The sequence below is a fragment of the Podarcis liolepis genome (assembly GCF_965112155.1).
Source record: "Podarcis liolepis genome assembly, chromosome: 3".
Classification (NCBI taxonomy): Eukaryota; Metazoa; Chordata; class Lepidosauria; order Squamata; family Lacertidae; genus Podarcis; species Podarcis liolepis.
In genome coordinates this window covers 54,340,267-54,360,773 of record NC_139557.1, presented here as the reverse complement: position 1 = coordinate 54,360,773, position 20,507 = coordinate 54,340,267, and the positions used below count along the sequence as shown (strand labels likewise).

The 20,507-nt window shown below is 45.9% G+C and overlaps 1 protein-coding gene across 1 annotated transcript; it reads right to left on the bottom strand.

The window, feature by feature from the left end:
* Window positions 1–5,552: 5,552 nt before the first annotated feature.
* MARCKS (myristoylated alanine rich protein kinase C substrate) lies at window positions 5,553–11,411 on the bottom strand. Its single transcript, XM_083496201.1, has 3 exons — window positions 11,172–11,411; window positions 10,681–10,872; window positions 5,553–8,792 (listed from the first exon to the last, which is right to left on the bottom strand). Exons 2-3 carry the CDS (start codon window positions 10,777–10,779, stop codon window positions 8,025–8,027), a joined length of 867 nt encoding a protein of 288 aa, XP_083352327.1. The 5' UTR covers window positions 10,780–10,872; window positions 11,172–11,411; the 3' UTR covers window positions 5,553–8,024.
* Window positions 11,412–20,507: the final 9,096 nt, after the last annotated feature.

The following is a 20,507-nucleotide window of genomic DNA, read 5'->3' as shown; positions in this document are numbered from 1 at the left end:
AATGACCTACCAAGCCAAGACCTGGAGAGAGAAGTATCAGGATGATTGGACTGGTTTACCTGGGAGATTGATCTGACATTTTGTTCTATCCTGGACAATGACACTTCATATACACACCTCGGGTGGTTGGCCAATCTTGCCACTTACATTTTCCCTCTTTACTCCTATTGTGTATGCAGACATCCAAAACAATGTCAGTAGTTAATATGGAGTTCATGCTGGAATGATTTTATGAATGACTATATCCAATAATGGTATGCAAATTGGTCACAGCAGGCTAGCAAGGCTCTTCTGCTCTCTCACTCTGCCCACCCTCCATAAACACTACTGAGAGTAATATGAAATGGGCACTTCAACACTTGGATCACCTCTACAGAGTGACCCTGGGCAGATGCAATGGTGATGGAGAAGTCAGCTTCCTTTGCAATTGCTGCTACAGACTAGAGTCTGGTCCATGTTCAGTCAGCTTAAGTCTGAGTTTCTGCCCTGCATTCTAACCACCATCCCTGCTGTTCCATCACTCCAGGCTCCTCAGAAAACCAGTAGAAGACTCATAGAATCAATGCAGGAATCTCAGCTAAACCATCCATCACAAATGGCACTTTTGTGATTCAACACTTCTGCTTAAAAAACTATTACTTTTCAGAAAGTTCTTCCTGATGTATCAAGAAAGCACTTGATAAATTATGTCACCCACCCAGGTCATCCTCCTATTCCAGAGATCAACCGGGTTTGGACAGGGCCGCCATTAAGGGCAAGAAATACCCCCAGAGTTTCTGGGGGGAAGATTCAGACCTTGGGGGCAGACCATCCAAATTGCCCTTAAACCCTGTGGAGGTTAGGAATTTGTTTAAGCAAAGATGCATGGTCCTCCTGTTTAGCAAATCAAGTGTATGATGCTGACATATGTAGGGGACAGGTGTAATTTGAGAAAAATCCATCATTATCATGGCCATGTTACCTGATGGGCTACATGCCAGTGTAAGGTAAAGGTAAAGGGACCCCTGACCATTAGGTCCAGTCGTGACCGCTCTGGGGTTGTGGCGCTCATCTCGCTTTATTGGACGAGGGAGCTGGCATACAGCTTCCGGGTCATGTGGCCAGCATGACTAAGCCGCTTCTGGCGAACCAGAGCAGTGCACGGAAACGCCATTTACCTTCCCGCTGGAGCGGTACCTATTTATCTACTTGCACTTTGACGTGCTTTCGAACTGCTAGGTTGGCAGGAGCAGGAACCGAGAAACGGGAGCTCGCCCCGTCGCGGCGATTTGAACCGCTGACCTTCTGATCGGCAAGTTCTAGGCTCTGTGGTTTAACCCACAGCGCCACCCACATCCCTTACATGCCAGTGTAGGCAGAGGCAAAAAGTGGATGGAGCAACTGATACAACTTTTACCTTTGTACAATAGGTTGCATTCCAACAACAACACAAAAGTCCGCTTCCCCTTCCCACCCTTCTCTCTCTCTCTCTCTCTCTCTCTCTCTCTCTCTCTCTCTCACACACACACACACACACACACACACACACACAGTTCTTCATCCAAGCAAGCAAGAGGCATTATCCCTGGCCAAGGATACATTCCACTGGATAACACACTTGAGGGCTTGAAGCAGGGACATTGTGTGGGGGGGGGGTGACCTGGGGAAGAGACATGGTCTGAGAACCGTCCTAAGGGCCTGATAGAAAAGCCTGGAAGGCTACTCTTCACTTCCAGGCCTGAGCTTCTCCACCCTTGGTGCACGTGAAATTATGTGGTGCATGAAAAGAGATGGAATCCTTAAGGAACTCAGCACACATTAGCATAGCTCCGGAGTTGTCTTCTGCAGTGCAGGATGCAAATGCCAGCAAACGGTTAAGCAAAGGTCAGAAAGCAAGTTGATTTCTCTGGCTGAAATCAACCAAGCACATTTGCCCCATGCAGTTCCAGGAAGGCTTGATGACATTCAAAGGCAATCTAAGACTTGCAGGTAGACACCAATGATCTTATGCAGATAGTTGACCTATACTCAGTGCCCAACCGGAGAAGAAGGAAAAGAAGAAGAACCCTCTTTTTCTTGCTTTGATTCTTATTTGGTTCAAGGATTAGTGGACTTGGATTTCTTAAAAAAGGAAGTGCATCTTAACCTGCGGAAATGGGGGGAAATCTCTCATGCAACAAGATTGTTCTTCAATTTAAGTTCACATCATATTCACATTAAATAGACAGCTTGCTTTTGTTTTGAAGCACCCTAGGCAAACCCTTCCACACATACAGATGAGTAAATTAGCACTTTCAATGTTAACTTGCTTTCCTTATTCCAAGGTAAATTGATTAATGGCAGTTTTACTTCTACATTGTCCCATGTAGTCATACACAATTATTATTATTCTCATGTCTCCCTGGAGAAATTGTGGTGCCCAGAAGCGTGCAAACATACTTATTTGTCTCCAGAAAATGTTAACAAGTAACTATCAACTGCAACACTGTACAACAGGGGCGGGGGAACAGTTCAAAATAAATATTCTTTTCTTCTTCAACATGTTTCAGTCTTGAGTGTCAATACTTTTGTAGGTCTTTGAAAAGGCCAATCCCAAATATATTCAAGCGCTTACTAAAATTACAGCTCAGTTACAACCACTTTTTGATTAGCTGGCGTAAAGTGCCCAGAACAGCTTGTAAACACTTTCAAACCCCACTTACAAAATGTTGGAAATATTATACAGGCATTAGGTACAGAACCTTTAAAATAGCTTTTAGGAAACATATTTGGCAATTCTCATAATTAGTCAAGAGTATACAGGCATAAATGGATACTGTAAGTTTATCACAGCTTTGACTGTTGGTTTCAAAGCCATTCCTTCTACATTCAAGCCATATTCCAGATAAGCTAACAGAAATGAATTTGGTCGATATTTATTTATAGGTAATGTGTGTGTCAGGGGCAGACTGAGGGAGGCCTTGGATTCAGAGAATCCTACCCAGGAAGAAAATGAATCCAGTCCTGATACTGGCATAGGGAATTTCCCTCCCATAGGAACCAATGGGCGGAAAAGAAAAGAGGAAACACACAAAAATTGCTTGGGGAAAATCTGCCACCCCACGGTCTCTGCCCTGACTGGTGCAAGCCCAAAAGGGCATGGATAGGGTAGTTTCTATGCCATGAATGCCCCCCCAAATAGGATTGCTATGACATAGTCCAACATTTCAGAACACTTGATGCTCTTCCATTTATTTCACTGCAATTCTTTACACAGGGTAACATCACCACCACCTAATTTTAGTGAATATAGATCAGGAAGATTATGGTTGTTGTTTTTAACAAAAATAGTAGCACTGGGAGTGAGGGGCGGAATCACTGGTTATTAATCTGTGGAAGACAAAGCTTTATGGTGGATTTAGATTATCTTTGTTCTAAAATATTTGGCAGCCTGTGAAATTTCCAGTACAATCCTATACACGTTTACTCAAAAATATGCCCCACTGAATTCAATGGAACTTGGTACTAGTGGGTTTATGAACAAGTACAATGCACTTTGCTGAAGGATGCCACTGTATAAGACTCCACAGCTAAAATTTGTTGAACAACCAGGATGTTCAGAGAGCACAAGCTGGCTATTGCACACAATCCTTTCAGAAGAATTTGTTTTAATCAATTCTCAGCTTGGTGACAACCAAATGTGTCTTGTTGAGCAAAAGCCCACTTGTGCAACAGGACTTTTGGTTTCTCTTCTCTCTCCTCCAGCCTAGGGAAGTAGCATCTCCAGAAGATCCCTCAACCCTCTGGAGTAACCATTTTGGGAATGGGGACTGCAGGGGAGCAAGGTCCCATTATTGTATGTGATCACAACAGACATCCATTCATGTTATGTTGAATCTCATCTGTTATCTTAAAAACCTACTATAATTTACTATGATCAGGCTGCTGGAAAACATTGTTAGCGATCATGATGGGCCAGCCAACAGAGCGTCAGGACTTAAATCTTTGCATTCAAATCTCAACTCAGACATAACAAAAATGGTCTCAGGTCAGTAACTCTGAGATTGTTACATTTCCCACTGAAATCAATGGGGATTGTGTCTAAGTACATATCTTTTGAACTGGAAGTCCAGCTCCAACCACATTTTCTCAGAAGTGGGATTTACTTCCACGTCTGAAGGCAGCACTGTTTAGGGAAGTTTTTAAGGACTGATGTTATTACAGTATTATGTTTTCAGGTATGTTGTAAGCCCCCCAAGAGTGGCTGAAGAAACCCAACCAGATGGGCGGCGTATAAATTATTATCATCACATATGCATGCCTTGAATTACAACACTGATTCTTCATTGGTTTAAAAAATGGAAATCACGATCTAGCACATGAGGCTTAATAAGATACCAGCACCTAATTCACCCATAGAAAGAAAGTGCTATTTAACGAATGGGCTGCTTCAAGGTAAGAATGCAGCTTCAGTACTTTTGTTCATCAAGTACTGTGTAAGTTAGCTGCCAATTCAAAATATTCAACAGTACATTTCCATGGTAAACTCAATTGTTCCATAGAATTCTATTGTGTGCTATTCTTTTTCAACATCCAACGATTTAATCCTCCACTTGCTATGCAGCGGCACTCATTTAATTAGGTAGTTCCACTATGGGACATCTGATAGTATATTGTTTGAGAAATAATCCCTGCAATAATTTAAAATCCACAGCAGTGTTTCCTGTACTAGGAAAATAAACGACTGTCCAACATTAAGATAAATTATCCAACTTCAGTGTAGACTGGAATCTAGCAGACTACTATAGAAGGCCGCATGGCTGTCTAACCTAGCATTTTGCTTCCAACTGGCTAACCAACTGTACTGGTGTCAACAAAGCACTTTTCACTCACGCTACTGCTTGTAGAAGCCAGACATGTTCAGGGAGGAGGAGCAGAAATTTGTTAACTATGCAGTTAATTCTACAAGTGACCAAGAATCTTGAGTGATGCAATAGTGGACATTTTTGGGGGATGGATGGAAATAATTAGTTTAACATAATTAAGAAACCAAGACATGTAATCTGCACATTTCAGAGAGTGTGAATTCCAGCCATTCTATATATCGCACAGAGCAATCTTCCCAACCTGGTGCCCTCCATATTCTTTGGTTTAGAACACTTGTTAGTCCAAAGCATCTAGCGAATACCAGGTTTGGGAAGACCTGATACAGAGGCAAATCAAAGCTATTGCTCTACAGAGAACTGCTGCCCCACAAAGTTCTGAGATAAGTGTACCTTACAATACATGCGTTTCCTAGTTTGCAGCATTCCAGCTGGCTCTGTTCTATTGAAAGCAGTGGGACTTGATATATATAAAACTGTGTCCCAGCTAGTTTTTGGAGATGGAGAGAATTCCATTTAAGTGCAGAATATGTAAAAAATAAAAAAATCAAGCCCAGCTTTATTTTACTGACTTAAGAACACACATTTATGACGCACCAAGAGCAACAGAAGAGAGGAGTGCAGCCATGCTGTTGTCAACATTTTATCAAGAGGTATGAATGTTGTGTTCCCAACAGATGCAGTCCAAGAACGACACCGGTATGGAAGCTCTCATTTTACATCCATTTATTTCATCCCATGGCCATTTAAAGCATAATAGTCAATACATTTCTAACACTACAGAGAAATAATACCAGGGTGACCAGAGTATATATACAAGCCAAAAATAAAAAATAAAAAAGATGTGGACAGCTGAATAAGAGTATGTATTCAGTATGGAATCCATTGAACTTCATTCAGCTCAGGCTTTGTTCTTTAGGGAACAAGGTGCTAATGTGCCACTCTCATATAAAGTGAGTGTAATTGCTTCCAACGCAAGTTACTGCTGAAAACATAGATGGAAGCAAGTTAAGTGTAACACTAAATTTCACCTATAAACCTAGGAGCAACACTTCCTTGAATCAATTTCCACCCTCCAACACCATTACTACTCTGTATTTGTTTTTTGTGGTTTTTTTTTGTTTTTTACAAAAGCCTACTGTTTTATTAAGGCATATTTTGCCCTGAGCAATTTTGGTGGAAATTAGCCCAAAAGTCTAAACAGTTAAAAGGCAAGCACCAAGTGACCCTTTTGTAGACAAATATAGCAATCTTTTTTGTTTGTTTGTTTGTTTGCTAGCTCACCTATTAAGCTGGGAGTAACATACAAAAAGTATTGCTCAACAATTTGGTAGAACAAAAACTTTTTTTCTTTTCTTTTTTACTTTAGGCCAAACTTCCAAGGCTGGCAAGCTTAAAGTTAGGCACTGAAGTAGATGCTGAAATGGTTAAGAAGTCGCATGTAAGATTGGACCTTTGCTGTCTTACACCTGAATTCAGGCATCCCTGTTTGAAAACTCAGGCTAAGCCCAAGATATCCCAAACAACCACAGCCAAAGTGTCAAGTCAACTCAAGCTAAGAGATAATAATCTAATGTACCATAAAGTGGTCCTCAAGGCTCTGACTACACACATATCCATTCTAGCTAAAGTCAACTTGTGCAAGCTTGTTGTGAACACACTTATCTTGTCCCCCCCTCCCCCCCAGATCTGACATATTAGCCAATCATATGTCCAAAGTAGCACAGGTTATTCATTCAAAAGCCAATGCACATCTCTATTTAGAAGGCCTGAATGCTCTTCCCTCTACAGATACAGCTTTTAAGTAGGGCCAGAAGACCACACAATCCGTAATTTAGAAATAAAGAATAATGTTAAGTGGCAAACAAGTGCCTTCTTTTATACAAATTTAGACAATACAGGCTATCTACTAAGCTATCAAGAGTATCCAGAAAAAGAAACACAGCCAATTCTACATTTTATTCACATTTATTTTTCGCTTTTAGTGTGCTCACAGAAAATTAGAACACCTTAAGCAGGAATTTAATAGCAATTTTGTAAGCAAAGTTACATTCCATCTCTAAGTCAAATTGGTCAAAGCTTCTCCAGTATTTACAAAAACATGATAGACAAGATGCTACACAAAAACCATTGCATCTGAAACTGGTTTTTATTCTTTATTCTGAAAGACAACTGGAAAAAGAAAGCATCGTCTGCTGTCATCAAAAACATACCACAGTATAAACAGTAACCATTCCACTTATCACAGCTTGGTTGAGTTTAAAATTGTGTGTGGTTTTTTTTCTTTTAAGGTCCAAGATTACTGCAATTTTACAAAAAAATAAAAATAAAATGGGCAGGGTGGAAAAAGTTGCAAACTTAATGTGCTTCTGGATATCAAGATTTGTTTTTATACAATAGTCACAGTTAAAAACACCCTGCTGGTAATACATAATTACACTTTATTAAGGTCATAAACCAGCAATAAACAATAAAGCCTATACAACTTGTATTTCTACTTAATCACTGACTGGTACAGCTAACATGAGATAAGTGAAAGTTCCTATGGTTTAAATGAATTTCCTAAGACTATGATCTTTTTTTTAAAATCTGAGTATTGGAATTTTTCTTCTTCCTTCTTAGTCAAGACTTGTAGTGTTGTAAACCTTATAGAACATCTGCCTCACAAAATACATTGTAATAACTTTCTTTTTTAAAAAAGACTAACCCCTTATTTCTTGTGGCACATTTTCTTGGCAAATTATCTGCACCACTAATTCCCCACTGTGACCCCTTATCACTTCATTTGCTATCCCTTTATTGACCCATCCATTTCCTTCATATATGGGCATGTCCATAGATTGACAGAGAAAAAAAAAGTTTACATTTTGAGTAAAAGATGCAAAGTATGCAAAAAACATTAATACTGATGCAAAAAAAAAAAGAGGAGGAGGAGGAGGAACGAGGCAGAGGGAGGCGTTTAGTCTCTCCTCTGCCGGTTGGAATGGTGGTAACAGAATGATCTGAGATGGGATCTGTGGGTAGAGACAAAAAAGAGAAAGACATCTTTTAAATCAATCCCTGGTTGTAGACAAGTTCTCCAGAACCAGTACCTGGCACCACTCCAAACAAACAAACGGGGGGGAAGAAAAGTTCAATCATCTCAAAATTGCCAAATTTTCCTCTCTCTCTCGCTCTCTTTTTTTACTCTGCCGACTCAGCTGGTGGAGCTTCTGGACTAGACTCGGACGGGGCTTCCTGTGTAGGAGCTGCCGCCGCTGCCGCCGGCTCCTCTGCTTTGGGCGCCTCTTGCTCAGTTGAGCTGGCTTCGGGGGCAGCGCTGGGGGCAGCTGGCGCCTCTTCCTGCTTCTCCTCGGGCTTCTGCTCTTCGGCAGGCTTGGCCTCCTCCCCAGCAGGCTTCTCGGGTGCAGTCTCTTCCGATTTGGCCTCCTGAGAGCCCCCGGCCTCCTCTTTGGCCTCCTCTGTGCTGCCGGTGGCGGCGGCAGCAGCGGAAGGAGACGCCTCCTGGGCGGCCGCTTTGCTCTCCTCCTCGTTGCTGGCGGGCTCCGGGGTGGCGGCCGCCCCTTCCTCTTTGCCCCCTTCTCCCGCAGCGCCCGCCCCTTCGTTCTCGGCTCCTTCCCCAGACTCCTTTTTGTTCTTTTTAAAGGAGAAGCCGCTTAGCTTAAAGGACTTTTTGAAGGAAAAGCGCTTCTTTTTTTTTTTAGGGGTCTCGTTGCTGGACGAAGGGGTGGCTGCCTCCTCGGCCTTGGAGGAGGACTCCCCTTCGACGGGAGAGGCCGGCTCCGTGCTCTCGGCCTCGGCCGCCTCCTTCTCCGAGGCAGCCTCCGAAGGGCTCTGCTCCTCCTTCACAGACTCCTCGGCCGGAGCGCTGCCGTTCGCCTGGACCTCCTCCTTGCCCGCCTCGGCGGCAGCTGGCGAGGCGTCGCCATTCACCTTCACGTGGCCGTTCTCCTGGAAGAGATGAACTCAGCGTTATTCGAGGAGAAGGGGGAGCGAGAGGAAGCTCTCTCTCACGTCAAGCGCAGGTGGACACAGGACTATACACACCCTGTTTGTGCCATTGAGGCACTTTCAGTCAAAGGGATATGAATCTAGTCAAAGGAACCTAGCATTGCACAAATCAGGTTGTGTGACAGAACTCCCTGGGCCAGCCACGGCAGCACGTTGCCAGCGACTTTCCCGCTGCTTTTCCCGAGGAGCGCGCGTGACGCAATGGCCGGGCTCTGGAGAGGGGAGGCGACGCCATTCAGACGCAAGCCCCTCCTCCCCGCGCCCTTTTCACTCCGGCTCGTCCCTTCAGGGCTCCCCCCACCCAGCTATTTGGGCGCGGCGTCAAGTCAGCGTCGTTTGGAAACACGCCGCGTGGCCGCCGTCCACGCTTCTTCCCTTCTGCGATTTATTTAACACCCCCCCCCGCGCGCGCGCGAGCATCACCCATCATCTCCACCACCTTTTCTCAACACACCCTGCGAGAATCGAACGAGGCCAAGGCAGCGAGGAGACTCCGCCGGCAGAGGGCACTGCGGCTCCATTTTGCCAAATCCACCCGAAGGAGGAGCGAAGCGCCGAGGGAGGAGACTTCGGAGAGAAGCGCTGGCGAAGCAGGAGGAAGCGTCGCCTTGGCCAGGATCGCCTCTGATGGGCGAACAAAAGCTCCGTCCGCAGCCGCAGCTTCTCCCAGCCCCTTCCTTCTACCACCACCACCTCCTTCCTGGTGCCAAACGGAGAGACAAATCCCCACCTCCCGCCCACCGTAGTGGAACGAGCGGCGCCTCCGCTCCCCAGCGCACCGGTTGCCTTTTTATTTCTATGCAAAGCGCGCCTCCAGCTCCTCCGTGGAGCAGCGAGGCGACAAGACAGCAGCTGCCGCTAAGAGGCGTGGTGCAGCCCGGCGCCCTCCACAGCGTGGCGCGCACGGCCGAGAGCGAAGCGCCGCCACATGCACATGCACGCGGTTGCAGGCGCGCAAGCCGCCCGGGCTGCCCCACGTTCAGCCCGGTGCCGTCGGCACGCTCGCGCATCCCTTAGCAACAGCTCTCCGAAGCGCGCGCACAGCAGCGCTTCTCCGAAAATCTCGCCCTAATCTCCCACCAATGCCGGGAGAGTAGCCTTGGCTACAACAATAATATGCACACGGGGGGGGGGGATCTCGTAGTGCCGTCTACGATCAACCACATTCAGCGTGTGCCGCAAGCTTGTATGCAGGCAACCGACAGAGCGAAGAAGGATCCAGCAAGCAAGATGGAGAAGACGGTCTCTTAGCCCCTTCCCCAATACACACGGACAACTCTCCAGCGCCCCCCACCCACCAAGCACCGCTGTCGCTTGCCATTGCCTTATCACTACCAAGCTCCACTACACTCTCCTCACGCGCCAAAGAGGAGAAATGGGGGGGGGGGGGAGAGAGAGAAAGAACAGAATAGGGGCTGCTACAGGATAGGAAGCCATAGAGAGAGGAGCACACGATCACTTCCAACCAAGAGCACGAATACACCAAAAAGGTCTTCAAAGATGCCGCCAGTCTATAAGAAGCAAACTGTGCACCACGCCAAAGGGAAAACACATCTCACTGTACACAAGCATCTAGCAAATTTCTGCCACCACCACACTACTACGCCTAAAAAAACTGGGTCCACAGCAGTGCGAAAAGCCACTCCTTTTCATTACCATTCTTTTAAAGGGCTGTAGTCAAGATTATTTTTTAAAGCCATGCATCCCCACCAAGCAAGAAAGTGGGAGCCGAACGAAACACCGTGCACACCATTTATTTTCTTCAAAGCGAGAGAGACATTATTCCATTACCACCATTCTTCGCTTCTCCCCATTGCACCCCGCTTACCTGTCCATTCGCCTTCGAAGGCGACGCAGGGACCGCTTCCCCGGGCTTCTCGGCGGCTGCTTCGCCTTTTGCAGCGTTCTTGGAGAACTGAGCACCCATGCTGGTTTTATTCAACAAAGAAACTCAACAGATCCAAAAGAAGGGGGGAAACAAAGAGCGGTGGGTTCGTATAAATGCTGGGAGACCAGCAGCCTGAAGAGCAGCAACACAAACACACACCAGAGGGGGAGGAGGAGGAGGAGGAGGAGGAGGTGATGGGGGGTGGGGGTGGGAAAAAAATAGAGAAGACAACCGATTATTTTAAAATATGTACACTCCCGGATTTTTTTTTTTATTAAAAAAAAATTAAAAGCTGGAGAGGTCAAAAAAGCAGCAGCGCAGAAGCAAAAGGGGGGAAAAAGGAAGGAGGAAAAAAGTCGAGCAAAAATATTAGAAGCCCAAGGTTAGTACAAAAAAAGAAGTAATAAAAAATCCCAGATTTGTAGCCGTACTGTAGACAAGGGGAAAATGGAGAAATCTCCCTGGTCGCTAATAAGATGCGGAGTCCAACGCCCAAGTGCACAGATGAATGGGCTTCCCGAGCGCTGACGGCAGCCCCCGCCCGCCGCCGACCAATCACGGCGCCGCCAGACAAAAGAGGGGGCGGGGCCTCCAATTGGAGCGAACAATGGAGCTGCGATTGCAAATAATTTGAAATCGGCCTTGGACTGATAATTAATACTCCGAAGAATATAAATAAATTAATGAGATTAGAGCGTGCACCCCGATTTCTCTTTAAAAAGCGGGGTAGGTGCGGGGGGGGGGAATCGAACGCTGCACGGTGGGAGACAGAGTTTATTTCCCTTTCCTTTCGCTGGCGGACGAACACTCCTCATAAAAAGCGGGGGGGGGGTGAGGAAGAGGGAGAGAAGGTATCCCTCTTCTTGCAGTGGTGGGAGCCTCTGTTTGGTGTCTGTCTCTCCGTGTCTTCCTTCTCCTCCCCCCCCCCAAGCCCCGTGTTAAGTTAGAGACAATGGTTTGACTTGTGTGTGTGTTTGTGATTTCATCTTCTCGCCCCCGCTGCCTCCCCCCCCCCTTTCCATGCCTTTTCCTCCTCCCCCTTTTCAGCTCGAAGAGGTGGGTGGGGGTGGAGGACTCAACAGATATGGAGGCTCGAGGTTTCGCCCCCCCCCCCTTTAATTGGTTGCAATTGTTCAATCGTCCCAATTTGGAAGGTATTTAAACCACGTAGATCAAGTTTCGCCAAACGAGATCACGAGTTGAACGTTATTAGGTCTGTAGGCCAGATGTGAAAAATGCTTCCACCAGCTGCCGTCGCCGCTGCTGCCATGGCTAAGGAAAGGGAGAGTGCCCTTCCCCCCATCAGTATTGGTTTGAAATAAAATATTTTGCGAGGAGTCTACGGGTCTAATTGAATCTCGCTGCCTGATTAACTTTGATTTGTATCTAAATTTTTTTTTAAAAAAAGCTGCTGAGACTGCAAAGCCCCTTTAAAAAAATGATGATGATGAAATGAATCCAATGCCATCAAGAAGAGCTGCTTGTGTGTTTTCCAAAAAGAGCGAGAGAAGCGTCCACGTGTACTTGGAAAACGCTCCTAGCCAAATGGAATGGGAGTCTTGATTCGTTTCCATGTGGTGCACGTCGGAGCCATGATGGCTTGTGTGCAAACGCGAATGGTCTGGATTTCGACAGAGGCAGGGGAGGGGGCTTCCCACCTTAAGCACCGCGCAGCCCGATCCTATACTTCACCTCCTTCCCTCCCCCCACGCATCGAAATCCGTGAGCTTTGGGCACACCTAGCTTTGCATTGTTTAGAGTACAACCCTAGCATAGCTTCACGGTGGGCTTTCTCTCCCGCCCCCCCCCTTTCCGCCCGTTCAGTTTAAATGGCTACAGTGGAGTGATAGCAAACGCCGAGCGATCTCTCCTCTCGCTGCTTCGAAAGCAATCACATCACTCAGGATACCAAAATGCCGGTGGGTTGAGGTTGGGGGGGGGGTTGATGGTTTTTAAAAGGGGGTTTGCAAAGCAGCAGCTCCACAGCCCACCCTTCTCCCTCCCTACGGACTTCATTGTGTGATGGCTCCAGATTTGTGCACTCACTGCCGTTCAGTAATACCCCCCCCCTTCCCTTGCCAACACTCTAGTATTTTTAGCAAGATGGCACTCAGTCAAAGAATATTTAGTTTCTTGTGGGCAAAATACACCACGAGGCATTTGGTTTTTACATCAAGCTTTCCTCCTCTCTTTCCCCCCGCCCTCCCCGCTTCCTTCCTTATTCCCTCGCCTCCCCCGCGGTATTCCTTCAAATGCAATTCCTTTCTCCAGCCCGGAGGACGGGAAAAATGGATCGCGTGGTGGAAATCCATTAGTGCCAACCGCGATTTCTTTGTTTTAATCATTATTTCTCGCTCTTTTGGAAAGGGGATGGGGGACGACGACGACGGTTTTAGACACGCTGCTTCAGCTCGATGCATTATTCACTCTCCAAGTTATATTCCCCTAGAGCCCCCCCTTTTTTTTGTAGATGTGCATCGTGCCAACAAACAGGGCTTATCGCCCTTCAGGGAAATCGGGCAGGCAGCCGGCAGCACTAGTTGATGCAAGCCGACCGTGTGCGTGTGTGTGTGTGCACATGTGGCAGTCCCCAACCGAAACGTCATCTGGATAAATCCATTAGCATCCAGGTGCAGTTTTGGACCCTGTTGATTTTTCGTCACTGGAACACCACCATATTCCCTTCCATCTCCATTATTTGGGAGCTGTCGGTTTAAATCGCTGCTGAGAATCCTGTCTTAGGAGGAAGAGGAAGGAGGCAGCGGCGGCGACGGCCACAGGCATCTCTTGCAAGCATCTGCATCAAAAGGAGGGCAAACTGAGCTAGTCTGGGGACTCCTTTCTTTTCTCTCGGCCAGCCTCATTTGAGAAGGCTCGGCTCCTTTATTGCTCCTTTGTTACTCCGGCTGCCTTGCTTTTGCAGGGTGCCTATTTACACGGTATCGGCTGGTTGCCTAGGCGACGGCCGGGGAAGATTCGAAAGGGAGGGGAGGGGCTCGCGTGAGAGGGAGGGAGCGAGCGAGCGAGCAAGCGAGGGCGAGGCGCGGCAGCACCAAGCAGATGGACCCTCAAGAGGGGCGGGGGGTTGGGTGGAGAGGAAGATGGGCTGCTGGAGTTGGGAGGAGACTCGCAAAGGAACCAGCTGGAAGAAACCCCAAGAGAGCAAAGGAGCTCTGAGAGCGGGGAGGGGGGATCATTTCCTTTCTCTGAACAACTTCTTGGAACCATTTCCAAAGGGGGAGCCATGTTTGTTGATTATTTATTTGTTGCATTTATTCCCTACCTTTTCTTTCGCCAAAGTAGGTTAGGCTGGGAGGCAGTGACTGGTCCAAAGGCACCCAGTGAGTTTTTATGGCCAAGTGGGGATTTGACCCCTTGTCTCCCAGGTCCTAGTCCAGCACTGTAACAAAGGAGCCAACTCCTAGGGGCTGAGGTCCTTTCAACCCCCCACCAAAATATTTGAAGGGGCTACCTCCCCCTCACCCCCAGTTCATGGGCATTGCTATTCAAACCGTGTGCATGCACTGCATCTTGTGATAATCATAATAATTTTATTATTTGTACCCTGCCCATCTGGCTGGGTTTCCCCAGCCACTCAGGGCAGCTCCCAACAGAACACTAAAAACAGAATAAAACTTCAAACATTTAAAACTTCCCCAAACAGGGCTGCCTTCAGATGTCTTCTAAAAGTCGGATAGTTATTTATTTCCTTGACATCTGATAGGAGGGTGTTCCAGAGGGCGGGCGCCACTACCGAGAAGGCCCTCTGTCTGGTTCAGTTATGATCAATTATGCAGGGTGGGGCTTACTTCCCCTCCCCAAATTTCATTCAAGTTGGCTCCCCTACATTGTAACCATTATGCTGCAATGGCTCTCGGCTTGTTAGCCTACTGTAGCAAAACCAACAATGACGAAGAGTCTTGTGGTACCTGAAAACCTTTCACACATTTACTGTGACATAAGCTCTGGCAGACTGTGTGGTGCATAGGATGAAAGGAACTCAAGTCTATGAAGACATACCTGGAATGGGAACCTCAGCCAGCATGGCCAATGGATGATGGAGCTCAGCAGCGCATGGGAAGGCCCCAGGTTCCATATCCCTGACATGATGCATTTGTTAGGCTTTCAGGTGACACAGGAGGCCTTGGCTCTCATAGGAGTAGTTGGGCAACCCCAGCGACAAACATCATTCACTTTGGAGTCCAGAAGTTGATACAGGAAAGGGAAAATGTGAAGAAGAAAAAACAGGGTGAGACAGGAAAAGGGTGGACAAAAATCACACACAAACTTACTCTCCTTAGAGAAAGTGTGGTAGAGCTGCCTAAATCTGGAGATAAATAGTTTCCTTTCAAGATACCAGAGGAGGATCAGTATTTTTCCTTTCTGGTGGGACTTGGTGCCATTCAAAGCTGCAAGAGTAGAATTTCCAGAAGTTCAGAATGTCTTTGTATATGTAGATCAGTGGATGAGGAGACTGCTGTGCTTGCAGCCCTGCCTGTCATGTTGAGGCCGTCCTGTTTTCCCCAACATGGGTGGATTCAGATGTTTCCTGGTGGTAGTTATTTTGAAAGATAATTTGGGAAATGTTCCTAATACAGGCAGGTGTGAATTAAGCATCGGCCTAAATATTCACACTGCTGCATGTGAGACTGGCTAGCAGTTTCACTTCTTTCCTGGCTGATCAATGAGTTTGTCTCAGTGCCTCTTCCAGACTATTTCGCCCAATGCTACAAACAGCTCTGGGTTGAACCACTTGGCCTGAACCAGTTTGTGCCCGTAGTGAAGTGATGCACTCAGCTAGCCACTTCTCTGTGGGCTCACTGGGCAAGCCAGCTAAGGACTCTGCAGCATTAAGGCTCCCGGCAATTTAGATAAACAGTGTAGCAAGTGTCTTTACACTCTTTCGTTATTATAGCTGCAGGTGACACACCAATTGTCCACTTCCATGCAGGGGTGGTGACATTTTAACCTGCCTTAAGTCAAGCTAAATGCAAGAGTTAGTGTCTGGATTACTATGGAGTTCCCTGTTTCACCCTCACCATTCTCAGTATCCATGTAAATGGAAATAAACAAATCTTAATGTAGCAGCATTCAAGTTTCATTGAACAGAACGGAACTTATGTCTGCATAAATCTAGGTTGGGCTGAATATCATAAAAGAATAAGACTGCACTCCTCTGTATGCTTACTCGGGAATAAGTCCCATTGAATTCAACAGGGCTCATGCCTGAGAAGATCACACTGTACGTGCATTTTCTACATTGATAAATGATATGATATATAATAAACTCGGTAAAGACAACTTTACACTGAAAGGAAGAACACAAATGGAAGAGGAAGTTGCATTTAAACATTCGTTTAAAAGTCACACTACAAATCTCCAATAAATGTGCTATAAGCACCAGGCATCCATGTACCATCCCTTTACTCCCCAAAGGATTTCACAGTGCTTAATTAATTGAGATATAAATATAAGCTATATGCACAGGGAGCACTTATGATTCCTAGCGGGAGTATATGCAATTTGGAAAATTTACACCCTGATCCTGAATACATTAAGTTGGAGTAAGTACCCTTGATTTTGGAACTTACTTCTGCATGCTTTATTCATCATATTTGTCTCATACATTTTCTGTGAGATGCTCAGAGAAGCCTGGTGTGTATTTACTTGCACTACAAGCCCCTGATGTTAAGTTAGGCTGGGAGAAAGGGTTGTACAACTCAATGTGCTTCATTGCTGCATAGGCAGATGCCCTACAGGGTTCCCCATAACACTCTGGTCACTATGTTACACTAGCATAGATAAGCAATGCATTCTGCTTTATATTGAGTTATATCACTGATCCATCTAGCTCAGTATTGTCTACACTGACAGGCAGTAGTTCTCCAGGATTTCAGACAGGAGTCTTTCTCAGCCTTACATGGAAATGCCAGGAATTGATTCACGGTCCTTTTGAATCAAAGCGTGTTCTGAATCATTCACCCTTCCCTCATGCTGGTCCTTTCAGTATATATTTTCTTGCAAAATATCACCATCATATCACACTTCTTTTGAATTACAGTAGCTGCCAATTGCCTACCAGCCTGGTACCGGGGAACAAATCCCAATGGCTTGGGATACCACCAGGATACCTTAAAAAGAGTCCCATTTCTTATATATCCAACTAATCACAATACTCCACAGAAGAGGGCATCCTGAAAATATTATCTTATCATTGGGCCTTTGGTGTAGTGGCACCTGAATTTTTGAACTTCCCCCAGTTGCGACAGGAAACATCTCTGTTGTCTTTTTGGTGCCTGATGAAGACTTTCTCTTTATTTTTACCACAGTCCGTATCTGTGTTGGACTTGAAATTGTTTTTTATATATGTATTGTATATGCGTGCATGCGCGATTCTTTATATATGTGATTTTTTAAAACAGTTTTGTGTATGCCATTGTTTTATGTGTGTTTTTACAGCATTGTGAAATCACTTCATGATGCTTTATAGGAAGTGATTCATGAATAATAATGATGCTGATGATGCTGATAGATCAGGATTCTACACATCTGCCTGCAAAACGCTTACATCAGAACAGTCCCACTGAAGTGTTAATTTAACTGGATGATGGACTTAAGGAGGCAAAACACTTCATTGTTGATGTAAAATGGACAGAATAATTATGTGTTTTATCTTACACAGAGGTTGCTGAGCATGCATCCCCAAAACCTATGTGTCTATATTAGCATTGTTTTGTAGATATAGTGAGTACCTGCTAATTAGAAGATGCGTTTGTTGAATCTCCTTGATCTTCCTGTTGATGAGTCAGAATGATCAAGCTTGGATCTATTGCATTTATAGATGCATCTTTCCCTTCTTGTAGATCAGCCAGACAAAGAGGTAGAGCTGACAGGTATGATCTTGTTAGACTTGAGCCTCGGAGTTTGGGGTTCAAATCTCAATGGGTGGCTTCAGGTGGGTTACTAACTCTCAGCCTCATTTTCCCATCGGTAAAACAAAAACAAAATCCCCTGGAATTTTAATATCTTGTTTTGTGTGGGCAAAAGAGAGAGTGAGATAAAGATAGGAAAGTACTTTGGTGCATTGCAAAGTGCTATGCACGTGATGAATAATTCTGCCAAGTTTTATGTTTTATATTCCAAAGGGAGAATATCATGTAAAACGTGCTATAAATATCCATTTTCACAGCCCATTGCTGTGAGGCAGTTTCAACATCTTTATTTGGCAGGTGGGGGGCTCTGATCACGGAGTGGCTGACTGAGATCAAACAGTAAATAACTAATAAAACAAAACACCTTCAGGGGCCACATCTTAAGGTTTCGCAGAATGGATAAATGCCACTCGACAAACCTGGATACTTAGTGAGATGTACCAGCAGTTCCTTACTTACGTTGCAAGTTGATTGAGCTTCTTCCAAAGAAAAACATGTTCCAGGGCATTTTGGTACCACCTCTTCAATATGAGGATTGGAAAGGAATTAGCGCTGAGCACCTGCAGACTCATTTAGCACCGGTGAAGAAACTTTGTTTATAAGGTAAGCTGCAGAAAACACCACAACCTAGGGAGACTGACCAGGCCAAAAACAAACAAACAAAACCCAAAAGTTCCCCCCTCCCCCTCACATATCAACTCACTTTGAATAGCCAGCAACAAGGGCAGTCCAAGATTTAGTGGAACTCTAATGCAAGAGAGCCAGATTTGGGCCTAGATTTGGAATACAGTGGAACCTTTGGTTAAGAATTTACCGTATTTTTCGCCCTATAGGACTCACTTTTCCCCCTCCAAAAATGAAGGGGAAATGTGTGTGCGTCCTATGGGGCGAATGCAGGCTTTCGCTGAAACCTGGAGAGCGAGGGGGGTCGGTGCGCACCGACCCCTCTCACTCTCCAGGCTTCAGGAAGCTATCCACTAGCCGTGGGAGACACAGCTCTCCCACGGCTAGCGGAGACTTTACCGACACCCAGAAGCTTGGGGCACGCTGAGCTCAGCACGTCCCAAGCTTTGGGCTTTGCGCAGTGCTCCGCTAGCCGTGGGGTAGCCGCATGAAGTCGCGCGGCTCTCCCACGGCTAGCGGATAGCAGCCTGTTCTGGGGGCTGGGGTCGGGAGAAGCTCGGGCTTCCCCCGCCCCAGCCCCGCACCTGGGGGGAAAAATAATAATTTCCCCCCTTTATTTCCCCCCAAAAAACTAGGTGTGTCCTATGGGGCGAAAAATACGGTAATTCGTTCTGGAGGTCTGTTCTTAACCTGAAACTGTTCTTAACCTGAAGCGCCACTTTAGCTAATGGGGGCCTCTGGCTGCCGCTGCACTGCCGCTGCATGATTTCTGTTCTCATCCTGAAGCAAAGTTCTTAACCGAGGTACTATTTCTGGGTTAGCGGAGTCTGTAAGCTGAAGTGTATGTAACCTGAAGCGTATGTAACCCGAGGTGCCACTGTAACTGGCTGTCCTGGTGACTGGAAGCAGAATCTTGGCATGAGTAGCCTGGTGTGCTTCTAAAATGTTTGTGATTCATGGGGCTGGGACTGGTTTTGCCTTGTACAGTTTCACCCTCTGTCCCTTGAAGGAGACTGACCCTGACCTAAACTGATACCCGGATAAGAGCCAAACTTAATGTAACACCGAGTTCCGAGTAATCTTCCTCCTGATATTTCCCTTTTTCTTTTGGAAAAGTCTAGCAAAAAGAGGCTGTGATCTGGTGCTGAAGAGAAGCGGAGAAGAGCTTTCTTTGTAAACCTACAGTTTGAAGGGGTTTCCACTAAAACTTTCCCATAGTTGTTCCCAGACATGAGGAAAAAGACAAAATAAAATAAAATGTAATGATGGTAAGATGGGATGGGATTTTAGTGGAAACCTGCTGAAGGATGAAAAAGTTAGAAGCCATAATCTGGACAAAACACTTGTAGAATGACGTTTCTGAAGCTGAATTTTGTAACTGTCAGAAAAACTCTACATCCTGGGTAATAAGGTTCTTACTGCTACACCCTGATTCGCACCATACATGAATCCTGGGAACTTTAGTTTAAGGATGGAGGGAGTCATAGTCTGGAGGTAATAAACTATACTTCCAAAGGAATCGCTTTAACCATGAGGGTTAAAGTGCTAAAAATGTGCTTTCAATGTATGGTGTGGCCTCTGGGAGAATGAGCAAAGCTGTACATGATCACCCCAGGTAATCTACAGATGATGCTATCTGCTATTTTTATTTACTTTATTTAACAAGGTGCTTGTGGCTTTACAACCTGCTCTCTGGACCCCAAGCCCTCCTGGCTTATTCAGTCAAGCAGCATCCACAGTCTCTCTCTCTGGCCCAAGACCAGGTACAGACCCTGCAAGTCCACCCCAAGATCAAAAGGTTTTCTGCTAACTACCCACTATCTTGTCTACCAAACAGACGGACACACTAGCATCTTCAGCCACATGTTTTGCCCTATAAAACCATAATAATACAAAACAGGGTGAGTGGAGCTGGAGGTAAAAGTGGGCAGAACAATAGATGTGACCCTTGCTTTTTGTATGGTAGCCCCCCCCCCCCAGTGCTTCTCAAACTATCTGATGTGGTAGACAGAAAACTCCCCCCTCACCAATGTGACAGGGACCAGAGCCACATTTGATTCCTGAAGCATCCCACCCAACTTGAAATGTGGTCAAGTCGCCGGAGATGGATGGCTCAGAAACTGGCATGGTCCTGTGGCTCACTGCTTTGAGTAGCATTGCAGGAGGCTACATTCCATGTTTCCACACACATACATATTTCTCTTTCCATCC

What these genes read in the sequence shown, in the direction of transcription:
- MARCKS (XM_083496201.1), bottom strand. Translation starts at nt 10,779, where the DNA reads ATGGGTGCTCAGTTCTCCAAGAACGCTGCAAAAGGCGAAGCAGCCGCC. An exon ending in CTTCGAAGGCGAATGGACAG is followed by an intron (nt 8,793 to 10,680) that starts GTAAGCGGGGTG and finishes CATCTCTTCCAG; the next exon opens with GAGAACGGCCACGTGAAGGT.